The following is a 22,091-nucleotide window of genomic DNA, read 5'->3' on the forward strand; positions in this document are numbered from 1 at the left end:
AATTAAATTATTTTTGGTTCTGTTGGCATTCTGTATTATTTAATTGTCTCACATTTAAAAACCCACTGATTCTATTAAACAAAGACAAAGAACCCTTGGTTTATTTGATGTGTTGAAATCATACTTTCTGAAGAAAAGTTTCCCCAAGTTCTTGCTAACCTTTAAAACACTCCATTGAGTGAAGCCTACTTATTTCTTGTTCATGTCTTCAGTATTCAGTATTTCAGTATTTCTTTAGTCTTCAGTATTCTTTAATAGTAAGATTATGCAAATTGAAAGAAGAGTAAACAGTGTTATTAAAGTTCTCCATTGCTTAAAGGGACTTATTGAATAGATTAAAGAATTGAGAAATATATTCCCTTAAGAGCCTATTCTTTTTTCTTTTTTTTTTTTTAATGTTTATTTGTGAGAGAGAGAGAGAGAGAGAGAGAGAGACAGAGTGTGAGCAGGGGAGAGGCAGGAAGAGAGAGAGGGAGACACAGAATCTGAAGCAAGCTCCAGGCTCTGAGCTGTCAGCACAGAGCCCAACATGGAGCTCGAACTCAGGAAGGCAAGATCATGACCTGAGCTGAAGTCAGTTGCTTAACTGACTGAGGCACCCCTAAGTGCCTGTTCTTAAAGGGACAATGTTGCTCATGAACAGGAAAAGAAATTCCATCTCAAAGTGGACAATGATTATGGCACTTGTCATATCTGTTTTTCAAATGGATTTCCCCCCTTGAAGAACTTGATTGTTTTACATAGATATTCCTAAATACTCATCCAGGAGGGAACAAGTGAAATTGTTATATGTAGTGACAAGGAAGGGAATCAAAATTGATGACAATATGTTTCTTTTTGTCAATGGACAACAATTTTAAGAGTCATTGATCAAGAGATGAGATGTAATCCTGAAGAATGGAAAATCAGTTCCTGCCATGAAAGATGAGATTATATGTTGCAAGAAATCAAATTGAAGAACAGTTTTACAGAGTTGTTGATTTTATTTCAGTACATGTTCATGGTACCAGCTCACGTCATAATGTTGAGCATGTTTTCTCATGAATGTATGTTCAGTGCAAAAAAGGACAAAATAATTTGGATGTAGAAGCCATGCTACAATGTAATTGGAACATAAACTGTAACTGTAAGAAACTTTACTTAAAAATTCTGCAAGGATGCCTTGGTGGCTCAGTCAGTTAAGCATCCCACTCCTGATTTTGGCTCAGGTCATGATCTCACAATTTGTGAGATTGAGCCTGCATTGAGCTCTGTGCTGACAGCATGTAGTCTGCTTGGGGTTCTCTCTCACCCTCTCTCTGCTCCTCCTTTGCTCATTCTTTCTCTTGTTCTCTCTCAAAATAAATAAATAAAACATTTTAAAAAACTCTGAAAAACAGGAAATATTAAGAAAAAGTCAATTCAGGGAAATATAATTTTAAAAAGAGTTATGTAATTTAGATACTTATAATTTATTTTAGATAAACACAAATAATTTTTTAGTAGAAGTATGTTCCATACACTATTTTTCTTTTATTTCTGTGTACATATGCATAGATAACTAGAAATAGTTCAAATATAACAGGGTGTCTTGTGGCATTTTTTAAATTCTTTTTTCTGAAAAGACAATTTAACAAGAGATCTATCCTCTTAATAAAACTTTAAGTGTACAATTTATTATTATTAACTGATGTCTAGTGTTTTTATTTGCTGAATCTGATGATCCTAGTAATGCCAAGATCTGAACTCAGGTCTTCTGACTCCAAATCTATTGCTCTTTCCACTACGATCTTCCCTCTAGTTGATTTCATAAGCGACCCAACCACATGAATATGCTTGGAATGAAGTTTCATAGTGGCTTTTTTACACTTTATTGGTGCCCTAAACATCTAGAGAATTTCCATGCAGGGAAAATACAGAATCTCATCTTCATACTTCTCTTTGCACCCACTAGAGCGTTCTTCAGGACGGTTTGTTGAGTTTGACCGTATGGAAGATTTTCTTCATTGTTGAAAGGCAATGTCAATAGCATTCTAGGTGTAGCCTTTAGAGAAGCTCTGTGATGCTTGAAATGTCCTTCATGAAGCTTAGAAAGGACACAGAAAGCTCCAAGTTAGAATTATATCACTTTAACAGGATTCATGAAAACAATGTTATTATTGCTAAATTTGTTTTTAATCAAGACCTCGTATGTAGTTGACAAAGTGCCTCATCTACATTATTCTATGTGATCCTTGTGATACTCTGTGGGGTAGCTTATGTTTATTTTTGTGCGGAAATTAAGGTTTTCATCCTGGGTTTTGCAACTAATAAGTGCTAGAGCTATGATCTTTGCTCTCATCTTCCATAGTCAGGTCCTGAGTGTTTCCACTGCACAGTATTGCCAGGAGGGTGTAAGAAGAATGTAGCTTCTGAGGCCACCTATTAGTTTGTTAACTTGTGTAGGAGTCCACTCTCCAATCACATTCAACACATTTTGTTCCCAACAATGCAAAGATATGATTAGTCTTAGTTTAAATTTTACTACAATTCCTTGTGCTATTAACAGATTCAGAGTGGATTTTATGAACATCATAGCTGCCTACTGCCTCCAAATTCTTTGCACTTCACAGGACCAGGCTGGCAGATCTTGGAGGCAGAGGGCAAATTGGGCCCAGGAGCTCAATATTCTCCATGTTTATTAATGGGGACTCCTGGAGTAAGGTGGACCCATCTGAGGGGAAAGGCAAGGAACACTTTCCCTTCAGAGTTAGTTTCATGTCCCAAAGAAGACATGCATCTTTTGAATGTCAATTACATGCAAAACACTTTTGCATATAATAGCTCATATCTGAAAGCCCATAACTCAGAGGAGGGAAGAAAGTATTCTACTTTGAGATGTGGAAATTGGGATCTGAAAAGTTAAGATGCTCTAACTTAAAAAAAAAAAAAAAAAAAAAGGCCTAAATGTGAGACCTGAAACCATAAAACTAAAAGAAAACATAGGCAGTAATCTCTTGACCATCAACCTTAGCAACATATTTTTGTATATGTCTCTTGAGGCAAGGGAAGCAAAAGTAGAAATGAATTATTGGGATTACACCAAAATAAAAACCTTCTGCACAACAATGGAAACCATCAACAAAATAAAAAGGCATTTTTGGGAGAAGATATTTGTAAATGATATACCTGGTAAGGAATTAATATTCAAAATGTATAAAGAACCTATACAAGGGGCATATGAGTGACTTAACTGGTTAAGCATCCAACTTAAGCTCAGTTCATGATGTTACCATTTGTGGGTTCAGGCCCTATGTCGGCCTCTGTGCTGACAGCTCAGAGCCTGGAGCCTTCTTCAGATTCTGTGTCTCCCTCTCTCTCTGCCCCTCCCCCACTCATACTCTGTCTCTCTCAAAAAGAAATAAAACATTTTTTAAAAATTAAAAAAAAAAGTATACAACTCAACACCAAAAAAACCACAAATAACCCAATTAAAAATGGGCAGAGGATCTGAATAGACATTTTTCCAGAGAAGGCATTCAGATGACCAAAAGACACATGAAAAGATGCTCAGCACCACTAATCATCAGGGAAATGCAAATCAAACCACAATGAGATATCACTTAACACCAGTCAGAATAACTAAAATCAAAAAGACAAGAAATAACAAGCGTTGGTAAAGATGTAGAAAAAAGGAAATCCTCATACACTGTTGGTGGGAATGTAAATTGGTGCAGCAACTGTGGAAAATAGCAGGGAAGTTCCTTAAAAAATTAAAAATAAAAATACCATACAACCCAGTAATTCCATTACTGGGTATTTAAAGAAAATGAAAACACTAATTCAAAAAGATATTTGCAACCCTATGTTTATTGCAGCATTATTTACAGTGGCCATGATATGGAAGCAACCTAATTGTTCATCGATAGATAAATGAATAAAGGAGATGTGGTACACACACACACACACACACACACACACACACACACACCACCCCCCCACCCCCACCACCACCATGTGCATACACACAATGGAATATTATTTGGCTTAAGGAAAGAATGAGATCTGGCTGTTTGCGACAACATGGGTGGACCTAGTAGATATTATGCTAGGTGAAATAAGTCAGAGAAAGACAAATACCATATGATTTCACTTATATGTGGAACCTAAAAAACAGAACAAATTAATAAGCAGAAATGGACGCATAAATGCAGAGAACAAATAAACTGGCAAATGCCAGAGGGGGGGAATGGGTGAAATAGGTGAAAGGGGATTAAGACATACATACTTCCAGTTCTAAAATAAATAAGTCATGGAGATGAAAAGTAAAGCTTAGAGCATATAGTCAGTAACATTCTAATAACATTGTATGGTGACAGATGGTGACTATACTTAGTGTGGTAAGTACTACATAATGTATAGAATTGGTCCAATCACTCTTTTGGGCACCCAAAACTAATATAACACCATATGTCAACTTATTTCAATAACAAAAACAATTTTTTTTTAATTTTTTAACGTTTGATTTATTTTTGAGACAGGGAGAGACACAGCATGAACAGGGGAGGGTCAGAGAGAGAGGGAAACACAGAATCCGAAACAGGCTCCAGGCTCTGAGCTGTCAGCACAGAGCCCGACGCGGGGCTCCAACTCACAGACCACGAGATTGTGACCTGAGCTGAAGTCGGCCGCTTAACCGACTGAGCCACCCAGGCGCCCCAATAACAAAAAAATTTTTTAAAAGAACTCAGTAGCTCAATATCCCATAGAGCAGCTTAAAGCAAAAGAGTAAGTCAACTTTTCAGATACCATCTCATCCGTCTGGAATTAGGAGAACTGTGGCTGATTTCCTAGCCCTGGAAGTTTCTTCTTCATGCCAAGTCCCCAAAGTCTTACTAATTCTTATTTGTCAAACAGAAGGAAAAAGTATCTGTCTAAAATTAAACCTCCATAATGCAAGAGAAAACACATGGCTCTTTTATTTTTCCCAAATGTGAGGAATACAGTATCTTGTCTGATCCCAGTTTCGGAGAACTTGAGAGTCCTAAGAAAGGCTGAGCTTTTCAAAGCAAAAAGCTGTGCTCAGCTTTTCTGTCAATGTGACATCAGCCTCTTGTGCCCACATAGCCCCTAGCCCTCCTATTTCTTAAATAATGTCCTTCTATCAAGTGACTGTGGTTCCAGACCCTGATGGTTCAGATAAACAATGTGCCAAGTCTTGGCAGCAATATCTTTTCTCTGTGGGAAGGTCAGATAGTCCTTTAAAAAATCTGAGAGACACAAAAATATTACTAATACATGCATGAATTTAGAAAGGACTGCAAGATAAAAACTTCTTGTCATACACACAAATACCTTCTACAACTTGTACCTAAGCTCCTTCTATGGGATCATCGCTCATCTCCCCCTCTCCTCCCACTTGCATATATTCAGTCTTCATGGCCTCCATGCTTTTGCATATGCTGTTCTCTCTGTTCTTTTTTCACCTTCTCTGGTGGAAAACTCCGTCATCCTTGAGAATATTTCAGCTTCTCAGTAAAATAGCTCCCATCAACTCTATGGAAATTTAGTTACTTCCCTATCTGCATTTTTATAAGCCTTTGTTCACATCTCTATTATAACCTATTATATTATATGGTAATTATGTGTTAAATTTGAGGGCAGAGATCATATCTCAATCATCTAGTGCTCAGCATAGCTCCTAGCTGATAGTATATCCTCAAGGCATTTTTTAAACAAGTGAACATTGTCTAAACGGTTTGCTTAATTTGTAAGAAAAACTAATTTAGCAATATGGTTGTCTTCAATGAGACAATTTATTCTTATTTAATTGCAGTAGGAAGAACACAGTGAAAGTACTAACTGCATCACTCCTGGAAGGCTGTCAATGATGTCAAACTTCCCTGAAGAAGTGGAAAAATCTACAAATTTAAAATGTTAAACATGGCATTATAATAACAGTGAAAATGTGTTTATAAAATCATTCGCATTTCCAATTCTCTTTCCCCTCAACAGTGTATAACAAAAAAAATGATAAACAAACATCACATGGATACTTTGCATGAGAAGAGGTCTTCAAAAAACCAAAGTAATAGATTTTTATGGTCTGGTTTCATGGTTCAACCATCCGCTCGCTACATAGGAATCTCTATATTCTCCTTAAAAAATCTCATGTAGCTTCTACTTGAACTCTTGCAGTGATGGGGGAACTCACTACTTAAGAAGATACTTGATTCTTTATTTTAATAATTAAAATATCCAAGTTGAGCTCAAATCTGCCTTCTTGTAATCTTTAACCATTAAACTCAGTCTTTCCTTCCTTAAACCACAGAAAACATTTCTTCTTCTGTGTGTTAGCCCCATAAAAAATTAAAAACATCTATATAGTCACCCCCACGTCTTTTCCAGACTTTTCCAATTTCATTCAACTGCTTCTCATTTGTCATGTTTTCCAACATTTTTAGCAACCCAGTTCAATCCTCTAGCCATGTTGCATTTTGTTTCTGGCACTTCCAAAATGGAGTCTGGACATACACTCCAGGTAAGATTTGCCCAGTAAAGAGGATTTCCCAGAGCAGGACTCATGCATATATCTCATTCTAGACTCTGTATAGGTACTGTCCAAACTTGGACTGGCTTGCACTTGAGGTAGAGTTGAACCTTGGCAATGGTTAGCAAGAAAGGGGATAATATGAAGCCTGGATAGGACCATAGCTAAGAAAAACAATCCAGTTCTGGGACTTTAGGTGGGAGTCAAGCTGCCTAAATGAGGCCTGGATATACCCAGGGCATTCAAGGGGTTTCGAACTGAGACCAGACTGTACCAATATTTGAAATCAGACAGGTGGCAGTACTATGCCTCTATTAGATTTGGAGTAGGCCCTTAGTCACCAACGGGGAGAACCTGAGAATCAAGACCCAACCCCTGGGCAAAGAGGCTGCAAAAGCTAGGCAAATTAAAGACTGGAATGCAAAGAAGGGTTTCATTTCTAGGGCGAAACTGAGGTAGTAAGAATCAAAATGGCTCTGGAGTCATAAAGACCTTTGTTGAATTCCATCTTCTCCACTTTCCAAACCCAGTTTCCTCATGTGAAAGCTGGGCTAATATCAGCATTTACTTTAAGGGATTGCTGCGAAGACTAAATGGGATAATACATATAAAGTCTGGCATATAGTTAGTGCTTATCAAATGTTTTCTGTGCAAATTAAAATGTATAAATGAAATTTAAGTGACATGAATTTTAAGATAATTTCACACTTGAAGCTTTAAAATTAATTACAAAGTGCATTTTCTCAAAATATTTTTAACACTTCCTTTAAGAAAAGCAGTATGTCTATTTTTTTTTTTTTTTTTGAAATAGGAATAATATGGATTGGTTGAAAATGGATTCCAAAGTAAGAATAATATAATGTGATTCTTTACAACCCTCACAATAATTATACCAATAGTGTTATAACACTATATATATTGTTATATATAACACTATATGTTATAACAAATACACTTATTTTCAGATTTTACTTTCAAATAATCGCTTTACCATAAACCTTTGAAATCAGTCTTTCTTATAAATTCATTAATCCCGTCACAATTACACTTCAATATTTGTTAGAAATCTTTCCATAAACCCTTTTCCCAGCCCCACACTGTTTTCCTTTTAATATCCAATTATTTAAAATTTAAGAGGAATGGGCACCGCCCAGTGGGGGTGTGTGTGTGGCTTTGAACCTATCGTTACTATCCAGAGAATGGGGAGTGACATTATCTGTGACAACAAAAAAGCTTCTTTTGGTGAGTGGAAGACCTATATATAAAAGTCACACTTGAGGGTCTCTACAGTCTAATTCATCAGCTTTCACCAGTTCACTCAACTTTGAGAAAGTATCAGCTGTCAAGACGCCTGAAAGATCTTGTCACAACTTTGTGTGGTGAGTAATATTTATATTTTCTTTTAAATTTCATTTGAGGTTTTTTGTCATTATGAAGTAATTATGTGATGTGTGCTATTTTCTGCAAATATGCTGCTTGTTCAAGGTAAGTTATTAAGGGAGAGTTTGAATTATGGTTAATATAAAAGAAATTTATGCTGCTAAAATGCTCTTGAATCATACATTTTTGTGATTAAAGTCTTTTGAGATGCTTTGTTTTTCTAAACTCATCTGAAATTACACAGAAAATAATTAAAATTTGGCATGATATGCTCTAATGGTTATCTTACTGAAATTTTGAAATAAAACAGCCTAGTGAGGAATGAGTAATTCTGATTTAAATAGCCGATACAAATTTGTGTTGTGTTAAAATTCATTTTAATGCAGAATATCCTTATCTAGATGGTTTGTTTTATGACTCGTGGAGAGCTCAATCTGTGTTACAGTTGGAGAAATTCAGTTTTACTCCTGGATATTTATTCCGTTTACATAAAGCCTTTTCAAAATTGCTATTCTGAAAACTGTATGTGAATTTTAAGGGTGTTTTACAACTGTCTTTTTTAAGCTTTTTCATGACTTTCTTGTAAGAAGCTCTTCTCTCTATTAAGAATAAGGAAGCTGGGGCACCTGGGTGGCTCAGTCCGTTAAGCATCTGACTCTTGATTTTGGCTTAGGTCATGATCTCAGTTTGTGAGATTGAGCCCCGTGTTGGGCTCTGCGCTGACAGTGCAGAGCTTAAGATTCTCTCTCTCCCTTCCTCTCTCTGTCCTTCCTGCTCTCTCTTTCTTTCTCTCAAAATAAACAAATAAACTTAAAATAATAATAATAATAAAAGAACAAGGAAGCCAAGGAGAGATGTCTTAAGTCACTAGGTGGATATGACAAAGCTAGGACCAAATCCCAATGCCGTAGCTACAGTGCCTGTTTCTAACATAAACCAACACTGAAGAATATTCATTTGTTGCTCCATCAGTAGTCTTATATTGCAGAGTAAAAATAAATGTGGATTATAATCTTTCTTATGCTACTTCTAAATGATGCCGTTTCCCTTTAAAAATATGAGCACATAGCCATTCTGTGTATGTTAAAATGGAGAACATTAAGCGTTAAGAAAAAGCACTTCTGTAATAATAGGCTTTGCAATTATTGAAATGCAGATTAAGGTAAGACTGTTCTATTTTGAGATGAAAAGCTTTATGGGCAAAAGAGGAAAGTGCTAAAAATTATACTCAAACAAGAGTGTTAATAAAATAAGTCAAATAAGATAGACAAGCATTCCATATGGAGCCAAGGCTCTAACTCCATAAATAATTAATGATTAGATGAATGATTAGATGATTTTAAAATACTTTGGCACATTCTTTTTAATGATAGAAGTGTGCATTAATTCATTAAAAATCTCTAAATCAGAGCCTATTCGTTTGATATTTATGACTATTATTGTAGTGCCTGAAATGAAGTTGACTTATGAGAAAAGAAACTTGCTTAGTAAATAGTGTTAGCAAGTTACCTAATTAAGAGAATTAGCCATTTTCAAGCAAATTATAAGCACTTAATCATAAGCAACATAAAACGTGGGAGGAAATTCTAAAAAGTAAGCCTTTTCAGTTCTCATGTGGCTTAAATTAATATATTAAAAATTGTACAAAACTCTTAAAAGATACTTAAGAAAGGAGAACTAATCTGACTAATTTCAGAGTCAAATTTTGTGTGTATACAATATGTACTAACGTATCTATAAAATAAAAGAGGCTGATTGTCAAAGTCTTTCATGAAAACCAATTCAATTACTTGGGATTGCTGTAACACTTTGTGCACTTGTATGGCTGTAAAGGCAACTACTACAAATTTGATTGTACAGTTTGACACATTAAAAATATTTTTAAACGCTTCCATTTTCCTTTTCCTTTTAGTGAAGATGATGTCTGCAAAAGACATGGTTAAGGTCATGGTTGTCATGTTTGCAATTTGCTTTCTTGCAAAATCGGATGGGAAACCTGTTAAGTAAGTATTGTAAGCTGTTCTGCGTGGTGAGGGCATGGGAGCTGGATTTTTAACGTTGGCTTTATGATTGGGAAGGGGGGAGCTAATGGAGTGGTCCTTCCCATTGCTGTTCCCTTCAGGAAGAGGTCTGTGAGTGAAATACAGTTTATGCATAACCTGGGCAAGCATCTGAGCTCCGTGGAGAGGGTAGAATGGCTGCGGAGGAAACTACAGGATGTACACAACTTTGTTGCCCTCGGAGCTCCAATAGCTCACAGAGATGGTGGTTCCCAGAGGCCCCGAAAAAAGGAAGACAATGTCCCGGCTGAGAACCATCAAAAAAGTCTTGGAGAAGCAGACAAAGCTGATGTGGATGTGTTAATCAAAGCTAAATCCCAGTGAAGACAGAGCAGAGCACTGCTATATACAGGATAGGGCAACAAAATTACATGCTGCTAACATTCTCAAGCTTTGAAGATCACCAAATGCCAATATTTACGTCTAATCCATGGCTAGCCACGATAGCTGAAATTCTGATTGATTGTTTTGATTCTACTTTTATTCATGTAAGACCTCTTTTAATTATTCCATTTCTGTTGTTTATTCTTTTTAAAGTATGTTATTGCATAATTTATAAAAGAATAAAATTGCACTTTGTAACTTCTCTCCCATCGTACACTGCAAAATAAAAATTTAATGATCATAATTTTAAATAAATGAAGTTAAATAGTTCTCATTTGTTATAAGAACGTTTTCAGGGCACCTGAAAGCTCAGTCGGTTAAACGTCTGACCATGGCTCAGGTCATGATCTCACAGTTCGTGGGTTCAAGCTCCGCGTTGGGCTCTGTGCTGACAGCTTAGAGCCTGGAGCCTGCTTTGGATTTGTGTGTCTCTCTCTGTCTCTCCTCTGCTCACGCTATCTGTCTCTTTCTCTCAAAATAAATAAATAAACATTAAAAAAATTTTAAGAACACTTTCTGGGGTTATGACTAATACCAAAGTGTTTAAATTGGTCATGAGTAGGAAGAATAATGCAAAATGTTTTTTTAATTATGTGTCTTACAGTCCCATATTTTGGACATCATCTTTTTAATATTACCAAAATACTAGGTCCTGGAATCCTTACTAGCTAGATACTATTGCTCTCTTCATTTCAGGAAATTAAATGCCTTGCAAGGAAAGGCAAAAAAGTGGTCTGAAACTTGAGAAAACATTTGTCTACACACAAACCCACTGATCATATTTCTAGACTGGACCCCAAATTGTAAAGAACAGAACTTTTGGGGGTACCTGACTGGCTCAATCAGTTAAGTGTCCGACTTTGGCTCAGGTCATGATCTCATGGTTTGTTGGTTCAAGCCCCACATCAGGCTCTGTGCTGACAGCCCAGAGCCTAGAGCCTGCTTCGATTCTGTGTCTCCCTCTCTCTCTGCCCCTACCCCACTCATGCTCTGTCTCTCTGTGTCTCTCAAAAATAAATAATAAACTTTAAAAAAATTTAAAAATAATGAATAGAATGTTTGTATTTATTAGGACATGATTTCATTCATTTGTCATTTAACAAATATCAATTTAGTATCCTTTATTTGTCATGTACTAGATTAGACACTGGGCATAAACTGGCAAACAAAATGGACACAGTTTCTATCTTAATGAGGCCTACAATTTAGTATGCAAGACAGATATTAATTCACTATTAATTTTGATAAACACTATGAAAGAAAAATACAAGACACTCCAGAAGTGTAAAATACAGACCCTGGTTCTACTTAGATCAATGCTGTGCAACGGAACTTTCTGTGATGATGGCAATGTTCTATATTCTGTCTTGTCCAATACAGTGTCTACATGTGCACTTAAAATGTGCCTTGTGGGGGTGCCTGGCTGGCTCAGTCAATAGAACACACTACTCTTGATCTTGGGGTTGTGAGTTCAAGCCCCATGCTAGGTGTAGATATTACTAATAAAAATAAATAAATAATTAAAAAATAAAATATGCTTTATATCCCTGAGGACTAAGATCCCATACTGGCCTCAAACAGTTTGTGTTCTAAAGAAAACAGAGGTGTAAGCAAGTAATTACAGTGTTATAGGTGAAATGCAAAACACAATGATACACAGAGAAGGGAACAGATCTGCTTGATGTAGGGAAAAATTGAGATGGCTGAAATGGCAAGTAAATTTTGCAAGATGTACAAGAATATTAACAAATGTCTGGCATCCTGGTGGAAACAATCAGGCTTTGGTTGAAATGCAGAGAAGAGAAGCTACTTCCGTTAGTTTATAGAAAGGGATTCATTACAAAATCATTGAGAATGCTGATGAAAACAGACTCTATGTTAAACTTGGAGGAAAAACTCACAAAGTCACCAAGAGAGTTGTTCTGTCTTCTCATCTCAGCAACTGACTGATATTATCCTGAGACTGCCCTGATCAGGAGGCAGCTGCTTCCTATTGCTGTTCCAGAAACAAACTGTACCTGCCATGACCAACCACAGCAAAAAAAGATGGCAAGCCCTTTGCTTCTTGACATCTATTGTGCCTTGTTGCTAGAATCTGGTAATACTAACACAATAAAATCAACCCCTTCCACAACAGGGCTTGCCAGCAGAAAGGGAAAAGTGACGGAATCACCTTACTTATGCCTGCCCCTTCTCCCAGGAGTGCATATGATTGGCTGAACCTAAACCTCTTCTAGAACCTTAGCAGCAGAGGTGTCTGGAGAATGCAGTTTTTCAATTTCCAGTTTACTATCTAATACAAGAATAAGCAGTAGAAGGTGGTGTGGATGGTGCCTCCAGCTCCCTGGTAGCGTCCAGCCTCAACGAGTATTCTTAAATATGTCTCCTGATGGAACTGTGTGAGAATTTCCCTGGATGTTGACTCAGGGGTAGAATCCTGATACATAAACAAACTTTGCAAGACCCTGAATCACATGTACAGTTTCTATTCCCACCAGGAGAACTAGGCATTTCTGTCTATTTCCACCTACAATTGGAAGTATGCACATTTATGAGAAGTTGTGTCACATTGATGGTAAGTGGTAGCCCATTGTTTTAATTCACCTATCTCTGAATACTAGTGAGATTAACTTCTCTCTACGAACTGACCACTTGGTCTTCCGAGTCCATGAGCTGTTTTTTTTTTTTTTTTCCTTAATATCCTTTGCCAGTTTTTAATTGATTTTCTGGCCCTGTTAATTCTGAGTTCTTTGCATATTCTAATATGAATTCCTTATTGGTTTTATTTTTGTTTTTTATTTTTTAGATGGGGGAGGGGCAGAGGGAGAGGGAGAGAGAATCCCAAAGCGGGCTTCCACGCTGAGCATGGAACCCGACGTGGGGCTCAATCTCATGACTGTGAGATCATGACCTGAGCCTAAATCAAGAGTCAGATGCTTAACCTACTGAACCACCCAGGTGCTTCTGTGTTTGGAGAGTCTTACTGAAGAAGTCTTTCCCCAACCCTAGGTCACAAATTATCTCTTATAACTACTTTAGTGTTTTACCTTTCACTTTTAAGTATTTCTTGTTTTGGAGTCTAATTTTGTGTAGGACAAAATATTATATTGGAACTTTATTATTTTTTATATGGACAGTTAGTGTTCTAAATACCATCTATCAGTGTGCCTGTGTGGCTCAGTCAGTTGAACATCCAACTCTTGATTTCGACTCACGTCATGATCCCAGGGTCGTGGGATTCTTTCTCTCCCTCTGCCCCTCTTCCCCACTCATGCTCTCTCTCTCTCTCTCTCTCTCTCTCTCTGTAAAAACAAACAAGCAAACAAACAAAACAAACAACAAACACCATCTATTAAACAATTATTTTCCCATAGCTTTGTAGATAATTTTAAAAATCACATTTTAAGTTCTCATGTAAGCATAGGTTTATTTACTTATTTATTTATTATTTCTGAGTAGTGAAAAAATGTTTTATTGCGTTCTTTGAATCAACTTTCAGTCCCTGAAAGGTCAGTATCAGATGGGGTCCCACAAGTCCCTCTCCTCTGACTTCCTCTCACTGCTTAACTTAATCCTTGGATAATGTGTGTCTCTAAATATCTTTACCCCTATCATTCTCCTCTCCATGTGGCCCATACACCACAAACCTTCCTTCCCAAGTCTTCAGGGATTGGGCCTGTAAATATCCAACCTAGTCTGTGCAGAACTGGATAGAAACAAGTTCTTGGTTCCTTTTGGAAGCAGCAGTTCATGGAAGTGGACCCAGGACGTGTTGGAGAAGAAACAACCTGCCCCTAAACAGTGGGTCTGTTTTGTCTAGTTCAACTTCATCCCAAGCAAAGCCCAGCATTTAGAATAGTCAGGTTTTAAAATCAGTGATTTACTTTTGCAGTTCTTATCCTAAAGCTTCCTTTTCAGCAAAACAAACATATAAACTCCTGGTACTATTAGAAAAGCTCAGGAGCGTATGATCTAACAGTTTCTGTCTGTTCTTCTTTTTGGACAGAGATCACATCTCCTTGAGAGGACGATGGCCAAATTGCAACGTCTGTAGCTCCTTGGCACAGATCTTCATGGGTTCTATGTTCTCACCCTCTCTTAGGATCCCAGGACAGAAAAGTGGATAAAGAGGTTCTGAGGTAGATATATTTATGGACGTGCATGCATGGAAACCATGGATGGCATTGAAAAATGAAATGGCTTTCAGGTTACAAGCAGGAAAATTCCCACCTCTGCAAGTTTGGGTTCATGTGGATCCAAAGAATTAATTGAGGTATCCGATCCATAGGATTAAAGTACTTTTTCCCCCTTTTTACAGCTTTATTGAGGTATAACTTACATAAAATTCACCTTCTGAAAAAGTGTTATTTAGTATTTATAGAATCGTGCAACTATCATCCATATACCGTTTTAGAAGATTACCATCACTCCAGTAAATTTCCTTGAGCCCACTTGCAGTCAATCCTTGCTCCCACTCGAAACTCCCACAACCATGGATCAGCTTTGTGTCTTTCTAAGTTTGCCTTTTCTGGACATTTCATCTAAATGACTTACACAATTTGTAGTCTTTTGCATCTGACTTCTTTTCACTCGGCCTACAGGTTTCGAGATTTATCTATGTTGTAGTACATATCAGTAAGCCATTCCTTTTTATTGCCGAAGAGCGCTCCATTGTATGAATGTACCACATTTATCTATTCACCAGTTGATTATTTTTAGTTTTTGGCTACTGAGGATAATGTTGCTATGAGCAGCACACGTAGGTTTTTGTGTGGATATATATTTTTTTGTTTCTTTTGGGTAGATTCCTGGTGATGAGGGAGCGTGAGGCAGGCTGAGGGCAAAGCACAAGCTAGCACTCTCCCCCCAGGTGGGACATGTGTGATATTCCTTGGACACTCCCGGCTACCCCAAAACAAGAAAGGGCAAAAAACAAATGGTTAAACTGATAGGAGTCTCCACCAGTTTAGCTGAAAAAGGCAATCCCATCAACAGCCTAAAGTCCAGGAACTCCCTACTGTCTCAATGTTAATGCTTTGCTAATGGGAAAACAATCTTAGCTTGACAACAGTCGGCCTCCAGTAAGTCTTTAGCATGTGAAAGTCTTTTTGGAAACTCCCTCTTGACTTTATCTCCCCTGACTCCATAAAACGGTCACCCCTCACACAGCACAGCAATTCCTGCCCATGGATCCTGTTCCCATGCGTTAATAAAGTCATCTTTTTGCACCAAAGGTATCTTCAAGAACTCTTTCTTGGCCGTCAGCTCTGGACCCCACGAACCTCCCATCACCCGGAAACTTCATCATTAGGAGTTACTGGATAGTATGGTAAATTTATATCTAACTTTAAAAAGCTACTGTTGGGGCGCCTGGGTGGCTCAGTCGGTTAAGCGGCCGACTTCGGCTCAGGTCATGATCTCACGGTCTGTGAGTTCAAGCCCCACGTCTGGCTCTGTGCTGACAGCTCAGAGCCTAGAGGCTGTTTCGGATTCTGTCTCCCTCTCGCTGACCCTCCCCTGTTCATGCTCTGTCTCTCTCTGTCTCAAAAATAAATAAAAATGTTAAAAAAGTAAATAAATAAAAAAAATAAAAAATAAAATAAAAAGCTACTGTTTTCCAAAATGATTGTGATTTATGCTCACATCAGCAATCTATGATGGTTCAAGTTTATCCCTATCTTCACACACTGTCATTGTCTGATTTTTCATTATAGCCATTCGAGTGAGTGTGCAGTTGTAATTTATCTCATTGTAGTTTTAATTTACATTTACTAAATGACTAATGGCACTGAGCATCTTTTCCTGTCTGTATTAACTATTTGTATATCATCATAGACAGGTCTGTGTAAGTCCTTCGCTATTTTTTAATTGGATTGTCTTATTAAGTTATAAGAGTTCTTTATGTACTATGGATACACCTCCTTATGATTTCAAACATTTCCTTTCAGTCTGTGGTTTGTCTTTTCACTCTTTTAATGGTGTCTTTTGAAGCTCAATAATTTTCAATTTTATTGATTAAATTTATTACTTTAAATGTAATAATTAAATTTGTCAATTTTTTTTTTAAATGACTTGTCTTTTGCTATCATGTCTAGGACTTCTTTGTCTAACCCAACACCATGCAGATTTTCTCCTTTGATTTCTTTTATCAAATTTATAGTTTTTTAAAAAGTTTATTTATTTATTTTGAGAGAGAGTGAGAGAGAAAGCATGTGAGCATGGGGGGGGGGGTGGTCAGAGAAAGAGGGAGGGAGAGAGAATCCCAAGCAGGCTCCAAACCACCAGCGCAGAGCCCTATGTAGGGCTTGAACTCATGAACCATGAGATCATGACTGAGATGAAATCAAGAGTCAGATGCTCTGCTGACTGAGTCACCCAGGTGCCCCTATCAAATTTAGTTTTAGTTTTTATATTTAGGCCTATGATCCATTTAAGATTAATATTTTTGTGTATGATGTGAGGTAAGGACCTAAGGGTCTTTTGTTTGCTTGTTTGTTTTTTTGAAAAGACTATCCTTTCCACATTGAATTATCTTGGTACATTTGCTAGAAATCAACTGACCATAAATGTAAAGGCTTATTTCTGGATTCATAACTTATTCCATTAAGCAATGTGCTTAGCTCTGTGCCAACACCACACCATCTTGATTCCTGTAGTATTGTAATAAGTTTTGAAATCTTGACGTGTAAGTTCTCCCACTTTGTTCTCTCTCTCTCTTTTTTTATGTTTATTCATTTTTGAGAGAGAGAGACAGAGCATGAGCAGGGGAGGGGCAGAAGGAGAGGGAGACACAGAACTCTAAGTAGGCTCCAGGCTCCTCTCGGTCAGCACAGAGTCTGACGTGGGGCTCGAACTCATGAACTGTGTGAAATTATGACCTGAGCCGAAGTTGGACACTAATCGACTGCGCAACCCAGGCGCCCCTGTTCTCTCTTTTTTTTAAATTCGTGTTCTAGGACTTTTGCATTTCTATGTAAATTTTTAGATCGCTATGTCAATCTTTACAAAACAAAGCCTAATAGGAATTGTCAAAAGCTGTGAAAGATCTGAGATTTTACCCTTATTGCAAGCTAACAAGTTATAGAAAGTTTGCAGACCTCTACTTTAACCCAACATTCCAGGCCATTATTATGTCTCCATTCCATTTTACTTTTCTCACATTGCGTCCTATTCATTTCTTAAATGGGTCATTTTTGCCCCTAAAGGATACATAGCTTAGCCATTAATATGCCTTTGTTGATCTCTCCATAAGAATGTCCTTTCTTGGGACACCTGGCTGGCTCAGTTGGTAGATAGAGCATGTGATCCGATCACTGGGTTGTGAGTTCAAGCCCCATGTTGGGCATAGAGTTTATGTAAAACAAAAACAAAAACAAAACAAAACAAAAAAACAGCTGTTTTTTCCTATTATCTTTTCATGCATGGATCCTATCTATTCTTCAAGGCCCCAAATCAAACATCCATCTTCCCCCTTTCCTGCACTTTCTTCATCTCTTCAATCAGAAGTAATCTTTCCTATCTCTGATTTCTTACAGCACATTATCTCCTTACCACCCGGCTTGCTTTCCTTTTATTTGTTACTTACACATCTCATTTAAGTCAGTAGAAATGTTTTGCGAGGTTTTTTTTTTTTTTTTTTTTTTAACCTCAATACCTGGGATTCATTGTCTTGCTGCATTGAAGGATGAAGAGGTGGACACAAAATAAAATGAGCAGCAGGCAAAAGTTTATTAGAGCATAAGATCAGAAAGAAAGAATTGTATGAATGCTCTCTTCATTCAAAAGTGAATGCCATGTATGGAAACCAATTTGACAATAAATTTCATATATTAAAAAAAAAAAAGTGAATGCCAGAAACTGTAGGCAAACTTATAAAACTCTGTTCTATAAGGTTTTGATCAGCCCCTCTCCTTCCCCCTTGTCCCTTCTCAGGTTTCACCCTTATTGGCTAGATAACTCTAAATGCCTAGTCATTCCTTTTTGATTGGCTCGTTTCCGTTGTATGGGGGTGTTCTACGGCCAAACTGTTCCTTTTGGGTCATATCTTTTATGGTCTACTACTTATTTTTAGTTAGGTCTTTTGTCAAATTCCTGAGGGAAACCTGAGGGGGTGGGTAGGTGGTGTTTGTTACATTCTTAAGAGGAACCTTGCGCCCTCAGGAGTTTGCTAGTGGTCAGATGCTCCCCAGCATTGTTTTAAAATATGTGTTTTCCCCACCCAGGACCTTCAAGCCTTAGCCTCTCCCTTTCTGCTTACTGAATCTTATCTTTTCCCATCCTAGAACCTGTATATTCACAAGGCCTGTACTTCCCCTAGTATTCTTATACAGGGTCTTAATCTATAAATATGTTTGCTGAATAGAGTTCTTTTGGTGTTAGTGTGATTTTCCTGTTCCTGCTGTTAGGTGACAGTGCTCAAACCTTCTAGTAACAAGAAATCCCAGGCTTTAAAGTTAAACAGGATTCTGGTTCTGTGGCTTATTAATTTGCTGAGCAAGTATTTAACTAGAAGTCTTTTTTTTTTTTTTTTTTAAGTTTACTTATTGGAGACTGTGCGAATGGAGGAGGGGCAGAGTGACCCTGGGAGAGAAAGACTCCCAAGCAGGCTCCATGCTGATGGGGGGGGGGGGGGGGGGGGGGGTGGGGGGGGCTAGAACTCACTAACCACGAATCATGATGTGAGCTGAAATCAAGAGTTAGATGCTTAACTGACTGAGCCCTCCAGGCGCTAACTATCTTATCCTCTGCTGTGAAACAATCTTGTCTTAACCATATTACGAGGTGCAACAATACAACCAAAGGAACTTATTCGTTGCTTCTGTATAAAACTCTTTATTTGTATTGATCTTTTTGGTGCGTATTGTGATTGATATTGTAGAAGATTTACATTAGGGGTTAGTCAGCTAGCATTTACAAATGATGGTGTAGGCAGTTTGTGATGATTTGAATCAATGGCGTTACCTACTAGACATATAGATGCTACCAATGCTCCCCAAATTAATATTTGATAGGTTAATTTTTTTAAGCAAATGATGGTGATAGTTTTATTAGATTTTCAGACTTCCTTGCTTCTCCCTCCCTCCCTCCTTCCTTCCTTCCTTGGAATAACAGAATAAGATGGACTATAGGTCCCTCAAAGTAAGGTAAAATGTTTTGGCCTGATTCCAGTATGGAACAAAGTTTCCATATTTTATCTAAAATCTTTGCTGACATAATTCCTCCAATGTTTCCTGGAGAATTTCTGGAACTTGGACTAGAACTTGTGAATTATGCCAAGGAGGACACCTGATTGGCCCACAGCAGGGTTAGAACTACTTTTTGTTTTCCTATTAAGTATTGGGCTTATTTGTAGGGAGGATAGAGTGAGCCAAATGACACTATTGTATATATAAATATATATATTAAAAATGAAGATGTTTTTTGAAGGAAGATTGGTGGAAACTCTATAGAATATCAGAGACTTTCTGTAGGAAATTATAGCTTCTATTTTGATACAGGGAAAGGATTCCTGTTTGACAGACCTCTCTAAACCTAACATGGACTACAGAATCACCTCCCTTGATCTTAACTTACAGCAGAACATTTAAAAACAATTTTTTTTTTTTTACCATTTATTCATTTTTGAAAGGCAGAGACAGAGCGTGGACGGGGGAGGGGTAGAGAGAGAGAGACACAGAAACAGAAGCAGGCTCCAGGCTCCGAGCCATCAGCACAGAGCCCGAAGCGGGGCTCGAACTCACGGACCGCGAGATCACGACCTGAGCCGGTCGGCCGCTTAACCGTCTGAGCCACCCAGGCGCCCCCGAACATTTTGATAATAAATCAAGATTGGTGAGGTTTTTGTTGTGTTGTTGCCTGAGGATGTTTCTGAAGTTTCTCCATGAGATTCCCTGTATTGCAACATTTGTTAAATCGCTCTACTTAGCAGTCCTCAAAGAGTACTGGGAATTTCCAATTTAACAGAATGTTGGTAGTAACAATTGGGCACACTAGGACAATAACCTGTTTCCCTTTAGGTCTCTGATGTGTGAGTGTACCTAGATGAGGAAGAGGATATTCACTTTCCGGTACCGTGCAGCACAATTCATCTCCTCAGCATAAACCTTGGTTTGGACAACACTTTGGTTATCACGCATGGGGGCTGGGAGTTTTTTCTCTTCCGAACTAAACAATGATTACAAGTTTTTCAACAAGGTTCTTTCCGCAAGATCCGTTTTCATTCCAAATTACACAAACCAGGTCCTCTTCCTCTTTGCTTTCTCTGCTTGCAACGCCCCTCCCACTCTTCTCAAAACCGGGGAAGAACTCGTACTCATCCTTCAAGATTCAGCTCAAATGTCTCTCCCTGGTGGAGGCTTCCTCAACATGCCAGGCAGAGCCGGTTACTCTGTCTGCTGCTCCCGTAGCTCATTGCGAGCAACCGGGCTTTTAACACAGCACAGTGGGTTTCCATTTATCGGGCGGGTCTTGCCCCCGCGGTCTGAGCTTCCAGCGCCGAGACCGCGTCTTTTAGTCACTCCTCCCCCCAACCCCCGTGAGGATCGTCCACCGTTTGGCACATGGTAGGCTCAGAGAAGTTGGATGACTGAAACTCTTATTAACTGGCGACCTTCTGGCCACAGGAGCAACAAGCGACCCAGGTTCCTCCCGACGTGTGATAGGCGGCTCAAGTGAAGGAGGAGTTTCAGCTGGCACCCGGTTCCCGCCAAGCCAGCTTTTAAAAACAAACAGCTGCAGATACCGAGGCATAGAGGGTGGGCCTCACGACGACCGCCTTTCGTGAACCCAGGTGGGTGAATAGCCGCCAGGTGAGCTCGCTAAGGCCATTTCGGAGTTTGCTCAATTAAGGGAAACGTCTTAGAGCACTCGGGGTCCCAGAGCTATTTCTCTAACTCTGGGCAGGAGACGCTGTCCGTTTTTTTCTAACGGTAACAGGAAGTCGAAGGAAAAACGTGGGATTCAGAGGTTTGGGCCTCTCAGACACGAGGATCGCCGAGGATCCGGGTCTGACGTCTGCAAGGGCCGGCGCCCAGCACTCCGCCACCCCAGCCCCTAGGCAGAACGCCCACCGCAAGCGGCCGCTCCCTCTTTCACCCTCACCCTCGGCGTCCCGCCCACTCCCGGGCGCTGAGCCGCCATCCTCGCGAGAACACCGCTAGCCTCGCCTCTTCGGACTCCAGGCTCTCGCGAGAAGAGGCTTAGGAGCCGGCCTGTAACCTGCCCCGGCGGCTCTGCTGGCCGCAGCCGCCTGAGTGGCCGCTGCCACAGACACCTCCAGAGGGACCCAGTTGAGGAGGAAGCGGAGGTGTCGCTGGCCCCCCGCCTTCGCCTAGGTCCTCCCTGGACACTCAAGAGGGACTGCAGGTTCGAGGGTGACTGGACTCACCTGGGGAACTCGGTGGGGGCGGCGCCGGAGGCTGGGCTGGGCTGGGCGAAAGAGGAAGGGGGCGGAGGGCGAATCTGGGCTTGAGCGCTGGGCTGCCGTGGCGGTGGTCTGGGTGTCTCAGACCCTGCTGGGAGACCGTGGGTGGGGTTCTGGGCTCCGGCAGCTGGCCCCTGATTCGGAGAGGCAAGGAAGGGATTTGGATTTTCGGCGGTGCTGTTTTTGGGTTGGGAGTCCCGAGGCCCTTCCCCAAGGGATGAAGGCGATACCCTCATCCCTCCTTCCCTGGGCAGAGTAACCCCGTGCCCCGCCCCTTTTTCTGTCACCACTGGGCTAACGCAGTGACATCCTTAGGAGGGCGCATCACAATAGAGGA

The 22,091-nt window shown here is 39.3% G+C and overlaps 3 protein-coding genes across 7 annotated transcripts in view; 2 read left to right on the forward strand and 1 right to left on the reverse strand.

The window, feature by feature from the left end:
* Positions 1 to 1,834: 1,834 nt before the first annotated feature.
* Positions 1,835 to 21,990, reverse strand: LOC125935899 (atherin-like). The gene is made up of 2 exons (XM_049649807.1): positions 21,719 to 21,990; positions 1,835 to 2,065 (listed from the first exon to the last, which is right to left on the reverse strand). The coding sequence occupies exons 1-2, from the start codon at positions 21,988 to 21,990 to the stop codon at positions 2,026 to 2,028; spliced, it is 312 nt and encodes a 103-aa protein (XP_049505764.1). The 3' UTR covers positions 1,835 to 2,025.
* On the forward strand, positions 9,801 to 10,536 carry PTH (parathyroid hormone). Its single transcript, XM_049649808.1, has 2 exons — positions 9,801 to 9,891; positions 10,011 to 10,536. The coding sequence occupies exons 1-2, from the start codon at positions 9,806 to 9,808 to the stop codon at positions 10,270 to 10,272; spliced, it is 348 nt and encodes a 115-aa protein (XP_049505765.1). The 5' UTR covers positions 9,801 to 9,805; the 3' UTR covers positions 10,273 to 10,536.
* The window catches only part of BTBD10 (BTB domain containing 10), an 86,147-nt gene continuing 84,695 nt past the window's right edge, over positions 20,640 to 22,091 (forward strand). For 4 of the 5 annotated variants that reach the window (XM_049649805.1, XM_049649750.1, XM_049649789.1 and 1 more), the window contains exon 1: positions 20,640 to 21,696. The gene's annotated coding sequence lies outside the window, so the exon portion shown is untranslated. The remainder of the gene's footprint in view (positions 21,697 to 22,091) is intronic. The other variant, XM_049649802.1, reaches the window with a different exon arrangement.

Source organism: Panthera uncia, chromosome D1 (genome assembly GCF_023721935.1).
Source record: "Panthera uncia isolate 11264 chromosome D1, Puncia_PCG_1.0, whole genome shotgun sequence".
In the NCBI taxonomy this organism is placed as follows: domain Eukaryota; kingdom Metazoa; phylum Chordata; class Mammalia; order Carnivora; family Felidae; genus Panthera; species Panthera uncia.